Below are 15,000 nucleotides of genomic sequence, written 5' to 3'. Positions count from 1 at the left end.
GGGAGCCGCTGGGCAGCAGCATGCGGTGAGAGCGCGGGTTGTCCCGGTCCGTCTCCACGCGCTCCCCGTCTTTGTACCACTCCACCGTGGGGGGAGGACGGCCCTCCGCCTTACAGTTGAGGGTGGCCGGCTCCCCTTTGGACACGATGAGGTCAGAGGGGTGTTCCACGATGCGGGGAGGGGAGTCCTCCTGGCGAAGACGAGACCCTGAGGAGGGGAGAGAACGGATATGCTGTGAGACAGGGGTTTGCAAACGTTTTCATGTCAAGGACCCCAAAATTGACGTGTATGCATTAGCCCGCAGAGTAGACCCCCATTTGAAAAGATATCCCAGGGACCCCATAAGAGAAGGTTTTTACGGCTCTAGCAGTGATTTTCAACCATTTTAATTTCAAGGACCGCATGCATGCATGGCTAGCCATGGTCCATAAAATTAAATATGGAGAGGTCCCAATAGTTTTAAGAACATGTTTCAGGTAAACGAGGTACACAACCATTTCACCAGAGCCAGTAGAGCAGATGTGGTGCCTCCTGCTTTTAAAATTAAAGTGGGCAAAGGCTCATTTATTTACATAGGAGCCACACAGTGGAACAGCCTGGAAACCAGTGTTAAACTGACATCCAATCTGAGGTCATTTAAACAGAAGACTAAATCATGGCTACTGGAAAAGGTTTCCCTATAAAGGGTATTTTTAGAGGGATGGATAGGGATGTACATGTTGTGTTGTGTATGTACTGTTATGTGTATGTATTGTGATGTGATGTATTTTTAAAGTATTGTTCCGTTCAGTGTGAGAGGAGCAGAGGACCCTCAGTGAAAATCAAGCAGGGAGGCACTGGGTCACATTTTTCAACCCAAAAAGTGTTGTAACCTGCCGTTTTTTTTTTCTTCTTTCTAATTATTTGTTTGGCCCAAAACATTGTGTTTATTGTCATGATTTGTCACGACGAGAGTTGGCTTTGTCCGCGGCATAAACGTCTTTAAATAAATACTTTTTAAAAAGTCTATGAGGAAAATGAACGGGGAATTATTTTACAGGTCTCTCGAGGGGGCGGGACTGCGACGCTCTATAGTGGCATTATTAGACAGTCTACACAGAGTGTCAGAAATAATGTCATGTAATGTTTGACAGCATAATTACCACACATCCTCATGTGACAGTGGAAACGTGTCAGACTGACATAAAGCATTCAGTATGCTATGCTGACATGTGAAGCCCTTAGTGTTGAACGTCTTGTTCGAAAACTCCAAAAATATATCGTTCACAGCAGGATAAAAAGAAAATCACACTTGTATGAAGTGAGGGGCGCTCTTCATCATCATACACCCTTTCATTCCGGCCAATCACAATTCTCACCTTCGTCTTCAATGTTTGTGTTACGCAATGTTAGTGTTTGCACAAACACTCAAACTGGCCATTTATTGTCAATGGCATGCAATGTTTGTGTTAGGACAATGTTTGTGTTTACACAAACCCTCAAAGCTGGACATAGGAGGGGCTTGCGCTCCTCAAAAAATCAAGATGAAGAGCCAAGTTCAATCTTCTTCTTTTTTCATCACATTGAAGGGCTGAAGACATGTCTGACTATTAAACAGATTGACTGACCTGTTGATACAAGGACTCACAGCAGCACATGACATCTAATTATGACCTTGTGCCCGCAATTTGAAACAGATGAATGGCCCTGCTGTCAATGCACACAGTTTCATGGTTCAGGAGCCAGATGCCTTTGTTTTTGCCTGATAACGGGACAGAGGAAATTGACTCAGAAATGTGCACATCAATACACATATCAACGGGCACAGAGATATATCGACTTAATAGCTGACACACACACACAGTAAATCCACTCTGACACTCTGTGGGTGCTGTAAAAATCAGGCTGCTCTCATCACGGCATGGCACAGTGCACACTCCTGGTGTGATTGTAACAAACGGCAACTGGTTAGCCAGAGTGTCAAGATGGCAAACAGAAACATTATTACCATGATGGAAAATAACAGCTCTAACATTTGATGTGGGTTTTCTAAGCGAGTGTTGAGAAATATGAAAACAACACGTGTGTGGATGTGTGTGTGTGTGTGTGTGTGTGTGTGTGTGCGCGTGTGTGTGTGTGCGTGTGTGTGTGTGTGTGTGTGTGTGCATGCGTGCGTGCGTGGGCGTGCGTGCGTGCGTGTAAACATGATGGTTTTGTATCAGTATACGACCGGCTGCAAATGTGTTTGTTAGCCAGCTAACAAGATGAAACAGTGGCACTTTGGGAGTGTTCGTTCACCCAACAAGCCACAAACACCACATTTCTTTCCATAAACTTCCTCAGACAAACCATGGTCAGTTCAGTTGGAGTAACAGGAATGCACCGAACGCTCTGAATTTACAAAACTGAGAGCTCGTAATTTTCAAAACAACAGGAAAGGACTGTGGGGTGCCTCGTGGTTCAGTGAGTTGAGACCCAGGTTATGACGCCCACCCAGCCTTGCATGTCTGTCTTGTCTCTCAGCATTCCTATCTAAACTAACCTACGGCATCTGTAATAAGGAAAAGATTAATGGCAAAGATTAATCTTTAAGAAAGCATCCAGTGTGCTCAGAGTGTGTCAGAGTGAATTAAATTCACTAATGCACTCATGAATAGAGACAAGTAGAAAAGTAGAAATACACCAAATCAATCAATAAAGGCAGAGAAGCGAAAAACTAATCTTAAAAAAATATATAATACACAATATGCACCTATTGGGCCCGATTCACTAAGCCGTTTACACCCATATTTTGGGTGTAAATTAATTTTCCAAATTTCCCACATTAGTAGTCCAGAATAAGGCATTCTAATGACATGCAGCAAGCTTTGGTCCCATGTACTGTAAGACTGCCAGACAGTAGCCTTGTGGTTAGAGTGTCCGCCCTGAAACTGGGAGGTGGGGGTTCGATCCCCGGCCGGGTCAAACCAAAGACTGTAAAAATGGAACCCAATGCCTCCCTGCTTTGCACTCAGCATCAATGGGTTGGACTGGGGGGGTCAAATCTACTAATCAAATGACTCCCGAGCGCGGCACGGCTGCGGCTCACCGCTCCAAGAGATGGGTCAAATGCGGAGAACAAATTTCACTGCGGTAACGTGTGTGACAAATCGTACGACTTTGACTTTGACTGCATCCGAGCAGACTATAGAGAAAGCTTTGGTCCCATGTACTGTAAGTCTGCATCCGAGCAGACTAGACATAATTCACAGACACAAAAAGATTACTGAATCAGACCACTAACGTTGGAGGTTTGGAAAATCTCTTTACACCCAAAATATGGGTGTAAACAGCTTAGTGAAGCAGCTGTTCATCAGAGCTGGTGCAAAATGGACCTGCATTATCTGAAGCTTTCAAAGAGGAAATCAGAAAGTCAATGATGAGAAAATAACATATCTAACGTGGGCTTATGACTTATTTTATGATTTGTGTATTACTTTATATACTGCACACACACACACACACACACACACACACACACACACACACACACACACACACACACACACACACACACACACACACACACACACACACACACACACACACACACACACACACACACACACACACACTTTTTCCAATATGCCATAAATCTTTCAGCATGCAGATTGAACTGTGCTTCGGAGATGTGGTGAAACATGATGTGATTATGCATCTATTTAAAGTGGACATGGATTTTTCCACAGCTGCCTGTTATGAAGCTCTGCGTGGAGAGAGAGCATCCCCGTCCTCACCATCATCCATCATCCCTCACACCAAATTACCACCCTGGCTGCTGCCTCTTCCTCCTCCCAGCCTTCTGGAGGAGCACGTGTGTGTGTGCGTGCGTGCGTGCATGCGCACAATGCACACATGCACATTCGGCCGCCGAACCCCATCTCAAAATATTTTGTTCCAGGGTCCCCCCCCCCCACCACACACACACACACACACACACACACACACACACACACACACACACACACACACACACACACACACACACACACACACACACACACACACACACACACACACACACACACACACACACACACACACACACACACACACACACACACACACACACACACACACACACACACACACACACACACACACACACAGGGTTATTGTCTGCTGGGTTCCTCACGTGTGAGTGTGACTGGATTCCCCCATACCATGAAACTGTGGAACAATGAATCCCAAGGAGGGCAGGAGACAAAGCAAGCATCCTTAATGAGTCCCATATACACACACTGCACAATGCCCTCCCCTACTCTCTCTGTCTCTGTCTCTCACACTGTCTCTCACACTGTCTCTCACTCTCTCTCTCTCTCTCTCTCTCTCTCTCTCTCTCTCTCTCTCTCACTTTCTCACTCATGACATTTACAACTGTGACATTTTTACAGGTCAGAATGGGGGGGAAAACATTTCCCATCGGATGTACAGTAAATTGCTGTAATGGGAATGTGCATGTTTGTGTATACTCGCACGTGAGCGTTTGTGTGTGTCTGTGTGTGTGTGTGTGTGTGTGTGTGTGTGCGTGCATGTGTGCGTGCGTGTTCATTGTCCATATCTCTTTTCATGTACACGGCAAAAATAATGCTAATCTAATTTGAAGGACGAGCATATATCCAGATGATCTAATAGAGAGACAGAGAGAGGGACAGATGGGAAATTAAATGTGGCATTACTGTCCAATAAGCGTCTCCATTGGTGCGTGGTACTGTGTCAGGTTTTACTGCCAGGAGAATCATGTGATTTTTCTTTTGTTTCTTAATATATGGTTGTGAGCACGTCGTGCAGCACTGGCTTCCACAAGCTTCAGTCGTCCATGCTTTAGAGGTGCTATGGTTCTGTGGAGCAGATCATTACCACAAGGCTGGAACATGATGAGCTTTAGTGCTCTCCCACTAACTACACTGTAAATTAGCATTGTGTTATACTTTAGCTATTGAAAAATAACAGATCTACAAGCTCATATAAGCGCGGCACCGAGCTGCTATTTTTTTTTAAATCGCAATAATGTATATTCTTTCAAAGTGAATGTTTTTGACTCAGTTCTAAACGGGTTAATGCTGAGGGTTTTTATTGTGCAGAAGAAAAACAAATACTCCACGGCTGGGAATGGACTGTCACTGAAAAGACAACGTTTGTGTTGTTGAAAGGCCAAAAGGTGTGCCCCCTCCATCAGAGTTGTCCCTGGCATTTACTTGACTGCTTGCCCGAGTTGCACAAGTCTGAATGCCTGTCGTCTCTGCATAGCTAAATTGAACTCTTGTTTCCATTTATTGACTCACATTCACAATTCATTTGAATTTAAGTATAGGCACACGAAGGACCCGTCCACATGGAGACGTTTTAGGTGTAAGTGCAAAACCATGTTTTAGGTGTTATTTAGCTTCCTATTCATTGATATAAATATAACATTGACTTACCACAAGTATATGGAGACAGAGTTGCGACATTAAGGGGGCAGAAAACAGCCCGGTCACGTGGTTCATGTACTCGCGTGAGCCCATAGAGCCCATAGCCGCCATTGGACTGGCCCCGTGAAGTGAACGTAGTTGTCGTAACTCTGTCTTACGCTATGGCTCTGCCGCATATCAAGGCTCCCGTTCGATCGGTATAGCTCTCGGCTCGATTGGCTTTGCCCGCAGCTTAATGCACGTCCGCACACAATTGATGATATGCACACGGCTGCCATCTTGCCAGCAAGGTGCTACCTAGGTGCAACTTCCCATAGACAGCACATTCGTCCAAACAGAAAAGTCCTATTTAACCCATTTTGACCTGAGATCAGATTCTTAAAAATGTCTTCTACATCCTGACAGTTTTCTGAAAAAGCTATGTTTCTATGTCAGTCGTTCTTTGATTTTTTTTAAATTGCAGACGTACAAGCTCGTAGTGCGCCACTCGGTGGCGCGCTATGAGCTTGTAGATCTGCTATTTTTCAATATCTAAAGGATAACATAATGCAAACACCAAAAGGGTAATTATGTCAAATAATGTCAAACTCACCAACATTGCAGCTGTACGAAAAGCTTGAATTATCGTCTTACTATCTGCAAAGTGTTTGTTTCATAAGAATCCACCGTAGACATGTTATGAGCTACTTCCCGCCAAGAAATTCCTTGCAGAAGATTATTTTTCTAAGTGTCAGAGTTTGGAAACAGTTTGGTTATCAGTAAAGCAACCTCCTGCTGCCTCCTGCATTATGTGCAAACAGGTGGTATGTTGAGTGATAGGCAACGAGCACTTCCAAACTCCAGCACAACTCCAGAATTTCTTGACAGGGAATAGCTCATAACATGTCTACAGTGGAATATTATTAAACAAACACATTGCACATAGAAAGAGGATAATTCAAGCTTTCCGTACATGCTGCAATGTTGGTGAGTTTGATGTTATTTAATACAATCAGATAGGACTGTTCTGTTTGGATGAATGGGCTGTCTATCATGGGAAGCTGCACCTAGGTGCTGGCAAGATGGCAGCCGTGTGCATATCATCAATAGAGAGGCCTGGAGGCATTTCTAGGCCTTTTTCTAATATTTACGGCTCGGATCGCGAAGGAAAAACAAACGACTAAGTTTAGCGGCTCAAATAGTAACTCCATGTTATCTCGCGGGTAAAATATGAATGTTTCTAAACTAAAGACTCTTAGATAGACGATGAAGAGATCAACGATAGCTGATCCTCCCTAGCTGCTAAAGGGTGACAGGAGCTGAACTATCGCTACTGCCACCTGGCACTCCTCAAAGGGTGCTATGACTACATTATTTCTTTACATTAAATTATAATTCTTTCTTCTGTCATTGTTATGATTGTTTCTACAATTCTACTACAGTTGCGGAACTGAAATCAAAGACTTTCACTCATGCCTACTCGAGCGTATAACAATTCAAAAACCGTCAATCTCGCATGTTCAACAACGTCTTGCATGCAGGCTTTCTTGCGCAACAGCTTCCTGCAGATTCCCTATTGGGACAGCCTCCTTCCCGTAGTCCGTCTGGCAGGCTGTAATATTGGAGAAGTGGAGAATATTGGTGAGTGAGCTGAGAGCACAGAGACACTGCAGGAGGACTCATTACAGTGTCCACTGGAATGCAATGAAAAGGCCCAAGGATGAACCAAGAGGAAAAGAGAGAAAATCCTAATTGAGACTTGTAATGCCAAGACCGCTCTGAAACATTCGACAACACAATCAACAGATGTTTTCTGAGGAGACGGAACTGAAGTATGCAAAAGCACACCCACACAACGTACGCACACACGCATGCACATTGCACACGCACGGCAAAATGAAAAAGATTGGAAAAGCCACCATTACGTTGCTGCAGGGCAAAAGCATACATATTTCATTGTTGAGTTACAATTAACACACAGGCTAGACAGATTTGAAAACTGTAAAAAAAGAAAAAAAGCCTAGACAGAGGTGGGTAGAGGCAGACTTACCCCCCCCCCCCCCCCCCCCCCACACACACACACACACACACACACACACACACACACACACACACACACACACACACACACACACACACACACACACACACACACACACACACACACACACACACACACACACACACACACACACACACACACACACACACACACACACACACACACACACACACGCTACAACCACTTTTTGTTGTTTTCCTTGTTTTTTAATTGTGTTGGGTTGGTGCCTGAGGGTACCGAGCAGCTCCCTGAGCTCCCTGGCATTAGTGAGAGGTGGTATCAGCCCGCTACAAGTGGGCCTCCGGAAGACAAGCCGCTATCTGCAAAGGGCCAGCAGCCAGCCACGCAATCAGTATGCACACACACACACACGCACACGCACACACACACACACACACACACACACACACACACACACAGTCACACACACACACACAGTCACACACACGTGCTCAAACAATGGGAAACAACACGCATTCACACTCTCAGGTCATTTGTAACACCTGTGCCGAACAAATATCCTTTTTTTTTAACCTGTCAATCATCCCTGAGGCGGTTCAATTGTTTTGTGGCAATAGAACGGAAGGAACAAAAGGACAATTAAGCTTGACAGGCACACACACACACACACACACACACACACACACACACACACACACACACACACACACACACACACACACACACACACACACACACACACACACACACACACACACACACACACACACACACACACACACACACACACACACACACACACACACACACACACACACACACACACACACACACAGAGTACATTTCCTCCGTGTATCTTCCGCCACACACACAGCAAAGTTAATGTAACTCTGAGAAGGTCCATGTTTCAACAAAGGTATATGGGCCGGGGGCGGGGGGGCGGAAGGAATCACTGTGAAGGCATGAGAGGGCTATAGAATAAGCACTGAGGTCATAAATAATAGAGTAATAATAGAGGTCATAAATAGTGTCATCTTAAAAACCACATTGTTAAGTTCTGGGATGATAGAAGTAAACTCTGCGTGGGCCTGTGTTATGAGCCAAACATCAGACATAAAGGGTAAGGTATCAAATGCTAAATTGAAGCACTCTATGGGGCCACACTGACTGTCATCTTACATTAAAGTAACACTCAGGTAGAGAACTTTGGACAGAGCCTCCCGACCCCCCCCATCCCAATCCCCCGCCCTTCATTTGCGTGCACGGGCGCACAGGCACTCACTCACACACGCACATGAACACACGCACACACACACAAATAAATAAATAAGGAAATGCGTCATGAAACCAGAGCCTGAGATAAAGGTATTATTAAATGTGGCGTTAGATTACAGTTTCCAGCTCCAGTTCTCTCTCATCTCTCAACGCAAAGTGAAAGAAGAGAAACAAATACTCCAAAAACCTACATACAGTATAATAATAATGATGTTTCGCTTGTTTCCCCAAACAGGTATGTGTGCTTGAATTGAAGCGGGTGACGTTGACGCGTGTTGAGTGCTCTGGCCTTTGTGTCACCCTCTTGGTGTCGACAACAAACGGCTGCACGGGACATCATCACCTGCTCAGTGACACTTTGCTAAATTAGTGCCGAGTTGCAACGGTAAATCCAGGGGTGGAAAATTGTTCTACTTCAAGTAAAAGTATCAATACTACGATGTTGTAGAACTATAGGTAGAAGTCCGGAATTCTAAATGTACTCGAGTAAACGTACAAAAGTATCGGTATCAAAATGTATTTAAAGTACCATAAGTAAAAGTACTTATTATGCAGAATGTGTAAAAAAATCTTCTGAAAATAGCAGATCTACAAACTCACAATGCGTCACATCATCATCATCATCATCATTTCCCGACCGCGGTCGAGATCATGGCTTTCACAATACCACGCCAGAAAAGTACAAATGTCTCAACATTTTACTGAAGTACAGTACTTAAGTAAATGTACTTTACAGTCAACACTGCATGGGTAAATCTCTACATGAGGTGACATGGGGATTATAGGTTTGAACGGCTATACGAGTCAGCAGGAAGTCCAACACCTATGCGGTAATTGAGGCAGAGACAGAACCAAGGTATATCAGGCATTGGTCTGCAGAATCCATTGAGCCTTCTTTGTGTGTGCTGTGGGCTTACAATGTTCACTTTTAATGGCCAGACAGAGATTTGGAGCTGCTTGTGAGTCACAGCACTGTCGCTCAGCGTTTAATGACACAGCTTGCTTGCAGGGACAGGCAACGGGCCATGGCCAAATCAACAAAGGAGAGTTCAGGCAAAACAAATTTATATGCTCTACGGCACGGCTGCGTCGCACGGCGAAAATAGCCTCTCTACAAGCTCACTGATTTATATAAATATTACCTTATTTATACTACGTATGAAGTACAGTACTAAATGTATACTACGTATAAATAAGGCTATACACAAAAGACATTAGAGCACAAACATGGGCCTACAATTAGCACAGCGATCCCTATAGAAACTCAAAACAACCTAAAGTACCGTTTATGTGTATTGCAATCCAATGCCCCCAAGAAATCTGATGCACTTCCACAATTTGTTTAGCGTAGATAGACGCAGTATGGTTGCATGACTGCATACTAGTGGTTGAGGTTAGGCACTGCTTTCCGGTGCTTAAGGTTAGGGTCAAAACATTCAGAGTATACGGTCATGGTTGAATCGACACAGTCCACATTGGATTATGTAAAGTCATTTGTGGAACCGAATCACATTTCTCGCCCAAAGTGGATTTGACATGACAGTAGCGTTTAACATGCTACAGAACTACACAAAGAACCACAATGTGTTTCAAAATGTATACAACAAAGAAACAACAAAGTAACAAAACAAACAGAACTATCACAAAGCACTGTGTGAACAAGAACAAGCATTAATATTATTAGCATTTAAATTGTCTTTCTCTGTCTTTTCCTCTCTTTTTTCCCTTTGTGTGTGTCACACGTGACTCTCTCTCTGACTCTCTCTCTCTCTCTCTCTCTCTCTCTCTCTCTCTCTATGCAGATCAAATCCTAGGTTTCTTCACTGAAGTGATGGTCTGATGGTGATATAAAAGTGAAATAATAGCAATAATAACAGTGATGCTAAATAAATACATAGCACTGCATTGTGAATTGCATGCCTACGTTTGGACTACAACGTGTGAAGAGCAGTATTACCATACCTGTACTGTAGGCTATGCTTTCATTATCTGCCTGGGTCAAGGCCGACTGAGGTGAACGAGTATATACTGTATGTGCATTCCCCCCAATGTATTCCCTCATAGCACGTCCAATGAGACTCATGGCAGCTGCCAATAAAATGTTTTATTTTCCATGAAATCAAATTTATATATGCTGTATATACACACACACACACACACACACACACACACACACACACACACACATGGGTGGTTGTAACATGCAGACTTGTGAGGCACACCGCTGCTCTGATCAGGGCTCAATAGACAGAACCGCAGATCCAACCAATATAACCCCCCCCCCCCCCCCCCCCAATAAACAATAATAATAATAATAATAAAATATATAATAATAATAATAATAATAATAATAATAAGAATATTGCATGACCCGCGGTGGGACGTGCATTCCCAATTTGCATCGTTCCTGACTTGCAAGTAGGCCGGTGCAACTGGTCTAGTATATCCATATAGTATACGTATGGATTTGTTCTGTTATGGGAAAAAACACCTAATCGCTAATATCCATAACGTCTATCAGCAGACAGACTTGTTTCCAATCCTTTAGAAGAATTCCAGATGTATGCACGCAAGCCACACATGCATGCACACACACGCCACACACTCACGCAAGCAAGCAAACTCACGCACGCACGCACGCACACGCACGCACACACACACACACACACACACACGCACACTCTCTTTCTTAAACCCAAATATAGGGAACCAATAAATACTCAGCATTCTTTCTCAGGCTGTATAAACTACAATTAGGTGAACAGTTGAACACTGTCATTCACCCAAGTATGCAGGGGAAGAATGTGAGTGTGTTTGTCTGTCTGTGTGTGGCCAACGCAAGGTGCCTGGGACAACACTCTCACTTGTTATCCTGTAGGTGTCATAAACATATACATACTGTATGTTATTGTTATACTGTAGGTCCCCTTAAACCCTATATAAACCCTATATACTGTACTTAGTTTGCCCCAGGACTGTATACCCATTTCCCTCAACACCAAATGTTACGAAAATAGTAGGACCGCTATTTTCTTGTTGCAGCACATTGGATCTGCTATTGTATGTTTATCAGTTATTTTCACTGAATGTTCGACAAGCCAGGATTCAAGTGGTTAAGACATTAAAACTTTTTAGATTAAACTTTCCTTTTTCAGGACAATGAATCAAGACTTCTGCCCACTGCAGTACTATCGACACAATGAACCATAGTCAGAGTCAAGGCTAAGGGATAAGACTAACACCTCCTACTGATAATGCTATAGCACTATCTGTGCACTGCACACACGTGCAGAGGGAAGAATACCATTTTAGATGCAATGGTATAGTGAAAAGGGGAATGCGTATTTTCTTTAGTTTGCAAAAGCCTGCAGAACGCTCAATACAAGATTGTGTCACAGTGTAGAATGTGTAGAAAGACAGCTGAGTTCCATAATATTCTTGCATTCTCATACATATTTTTACATTTTGATCACCAATCGAAAAATAGATTAGACGTAATATTTGGTCACCAAGTAGAAATACACGTTATGTTTCAATGTATTGAGCAGAAATAGAATCAGCAAAAAGCCAAGTATTGTGCTCCTTTCAGCAAAATATCTCTGTAAAGGTTTTCCTTTGATGAAATAAAATACAATGTCTAGGTCTATGGCATTACTCTAGGTCCTAGAGTAATGCCATAGTTGTACAGAGATTCTAGCCCGTGGCTAAGGGAATGTTCACACAAGTGGGGCTAGCACCACATTTAGCCCTGGGTTTCCTTTTCGGGGCCCCAAGAAATGGTTGAAAACACGGTGTCTAAATGGCTAGTATGAACAGGGATTAACTGGAAGATGTTCATTGACAAATAACACACAACTATTCCCCAGCGTTTGTAGTATGCTCCAGGCCAGCGTAATTGTGTATGAAGTATGAACGTGGGCTAAGCCTGCGCTTTCCTTAGCCTGGGGCTTGCATGGGCATGGGCCTATAAATACACACTATGAATACCATTATAGTCTTTTTGAGATGAGCTTATCGCTAGATCACTAAACTTTTGTCAAACCCGGGTATATTTTACCCAATGTAATATATTCCAGAAGGAATATTTCTCATCAAATATATATTGAAGTACAGCAATACATGGCAACTTGAGGCACTCTTCTTTAATATTTATCTTCTTAAAAATATTCCTAAAAAAGAAGAATGGATTTGGGAACTTCTCCTTTGGTCCATCCATTCCTGTGAGAATGGTCCAGTAAAAAAAAGAAAATGCCCATTGTGGGTGTACTGTATATGGCCACTGGTCCTGATTCCACTAAACCCGGGTGAAATTCATCCGAACACATGCCTGTAGAAGAAAACAGGGATGTGGGAAGAGAAACAAACCTATCTTCTATGATGTCACTGAGCATCATGAAGGTATAGTGAAAGACCTATACCCACCTCAGACATCAGCAACATTATGAAAATTACAAAAATATAACTGTCCGGCTGAAAATCACCCTGGTTATACAAAGAGCTAAACTCATATGGTGTTGCCCCGGTGTTCATGCGATGTGCTGAATTACCGTGGGGATAGTTGTTCTATACTCTGTATGTTTTCCTTTAGGGACTATATAAACCTGCTACTTTGACACGCTGTAATAAGTAAGCCTTGTTCAAGCTGAGGTGGCTGATAAGACAGGAGCTTATCTCCTGTACCTGCAGCGTGAAACAGCTTAACTACACAAGTACAATTTGCTGAAGAGGACACCAATCCATCACCGGGGCTTATCCTTCATCCATCTATTTGTCTGCAGTGCAAACTGCCAAGTATTCCAGCAATATGGGCTGATTTATGCGATTTAGACACTGCAACAAAACCGTAACCATGCAGTAAAAGAAGACAAACTATAAAAATAAACGGTAAAAAAATAAATGTTGTGTTATATGACTTTAACCACTTTAGTATAGAATTTGTTGTACAACAGGACAGTGTGAAAATAGCCGATTTCCAAGCTCACAAAAGCGCTTGTCTGCATGGCCTACATTTATTTTCAGCCTTGATTGTGCTCAAATGTGAAGTCACTGTCATACCGTGAGGGACAGACTGCACTCTCTAGTGACCTGAACACCCAACACATCTACTCTGCATATCCCTTTGATCAGCCACAGACTGAATCACTATGACACCCAGACGCAAACACACTGTACAGTCTGAGACCATCACTCACACGCATGCATGCAAGCACGGTCGCACTCGTATTAGAAGAGCGCACACGCACACGCACACACACACACACACACACACACACACACACACACACACACACTGTACACACTGTACACACTACATCCCTCTCTTCTTCCACATTAGTGTTTATGGCTAGTGGACAACAACTGCCCTCTCCATAAGGGGGTCATGAAGAGGCAGAATGGATGGCCACAGCCCCAGGTGTTACTGCACTGAATGGGGATTAAATGGGATCATAGATTTCGGGGCTGGTATCCACAGGTTTACCATCTCAGATATGGACAAGACTTCTGCAGACAAGCAGAGTGACAGGGCATTTGGGACAGACAGCACGCCAGCACGGTGTTGGGATTAAATCTAAGCTTTACAGGGTGTTTAAACGGGACATAAATATTCAGCCAGAGGGGACGCAATAGTTAAATAATTGTTGCTGTTGGGTGGAAACCTTGTATGTACCTTGTATGTGTTCCAATGGATCCAGTGGTGTCATTGTCAAGAACCCAGACTAGCTAGTCTATAAAAAGTGTGATTTAAGTAATTTAAAAGAGAGCACTGAATTTGTTCGCCTGATGTGAGGTAGACCAGGAGCTCTGGTGACAAAGGCCTAATCACCTTTTGTCTTCACTCGAGAGTCTAGACTTTGGAACGACCAGAAGGGCCTTACCCTCATGTGCTCCTGCTCATATGGGGTTAAATGTTGGTGATGAAGGAAGGGGACCGAACCATGCCTTCACAGCAATCAATAAAACCTTCAAATCAATTCTAAAACTAATACAGTAGGTAACCAATGAAGGGAGGCTAGAATTGGTGTACCCCTGGGGAACATAACCACCATAGTGTGAGGAGGAAACAGAAATCGCTTAACACCACCGGAACTATTTAATTCAGCTTATCCAAGGAAATATGGGACCTTGGTCGAGTCTAGTGTTCTAGATATAATATACCCAAACAGTCAGTTCAGATCTCTGCACTCACTCACTCACTGCATCCACTGCAATGCAGACAACTAGAGTGTGTGTGTGCCAAGACCAATAGGCTGAGCTTGTGATGCTCATGTAACGCATTATTCAGCTCTCAGT

The 15,000-nt window shown here is 43.5% G+C and overlaps 1 protein-coding gene across 1 annotated transcript in view; it reads right to left on the bottom strand.

The window, feature by feature from the left end:
- LOC308327232 (roundabout homolog 1-like) overlaps positions 1-15,000 on the bottom strand; it is a 124,688-nt gene that overhangs the window by 98,748 nt on the left and 10,940 nt on the right. Inside the window, exon 2 of the mRNA XM_080780492.1 lies at positions 1-207. This exon is cut by the window's left edge and continues 120 nt beyond it. Within this exon, the coding sequence (XP_080636618.1) occupies positions 1-207 (207 nt within the window). The remainder of the gene's footprint in view (positions 208-15,000) is intronic.

Source organism: Protomyctophum bolini, assembly GCF_963924005.1.
Source record: "Protomyctophum bolini genome assembly, chromosome: 13".
NCBI lineage: Eukaryota > Metazoa > Chordata > Actinopteri > Myctophiformes > Myctophidae > Protomyctophum > Protomyctophum bolini.
Note: the sequence above shows the minus strand (reverse complement) of the source record. Positions and strands in the feature narration are given on the sequence as shown.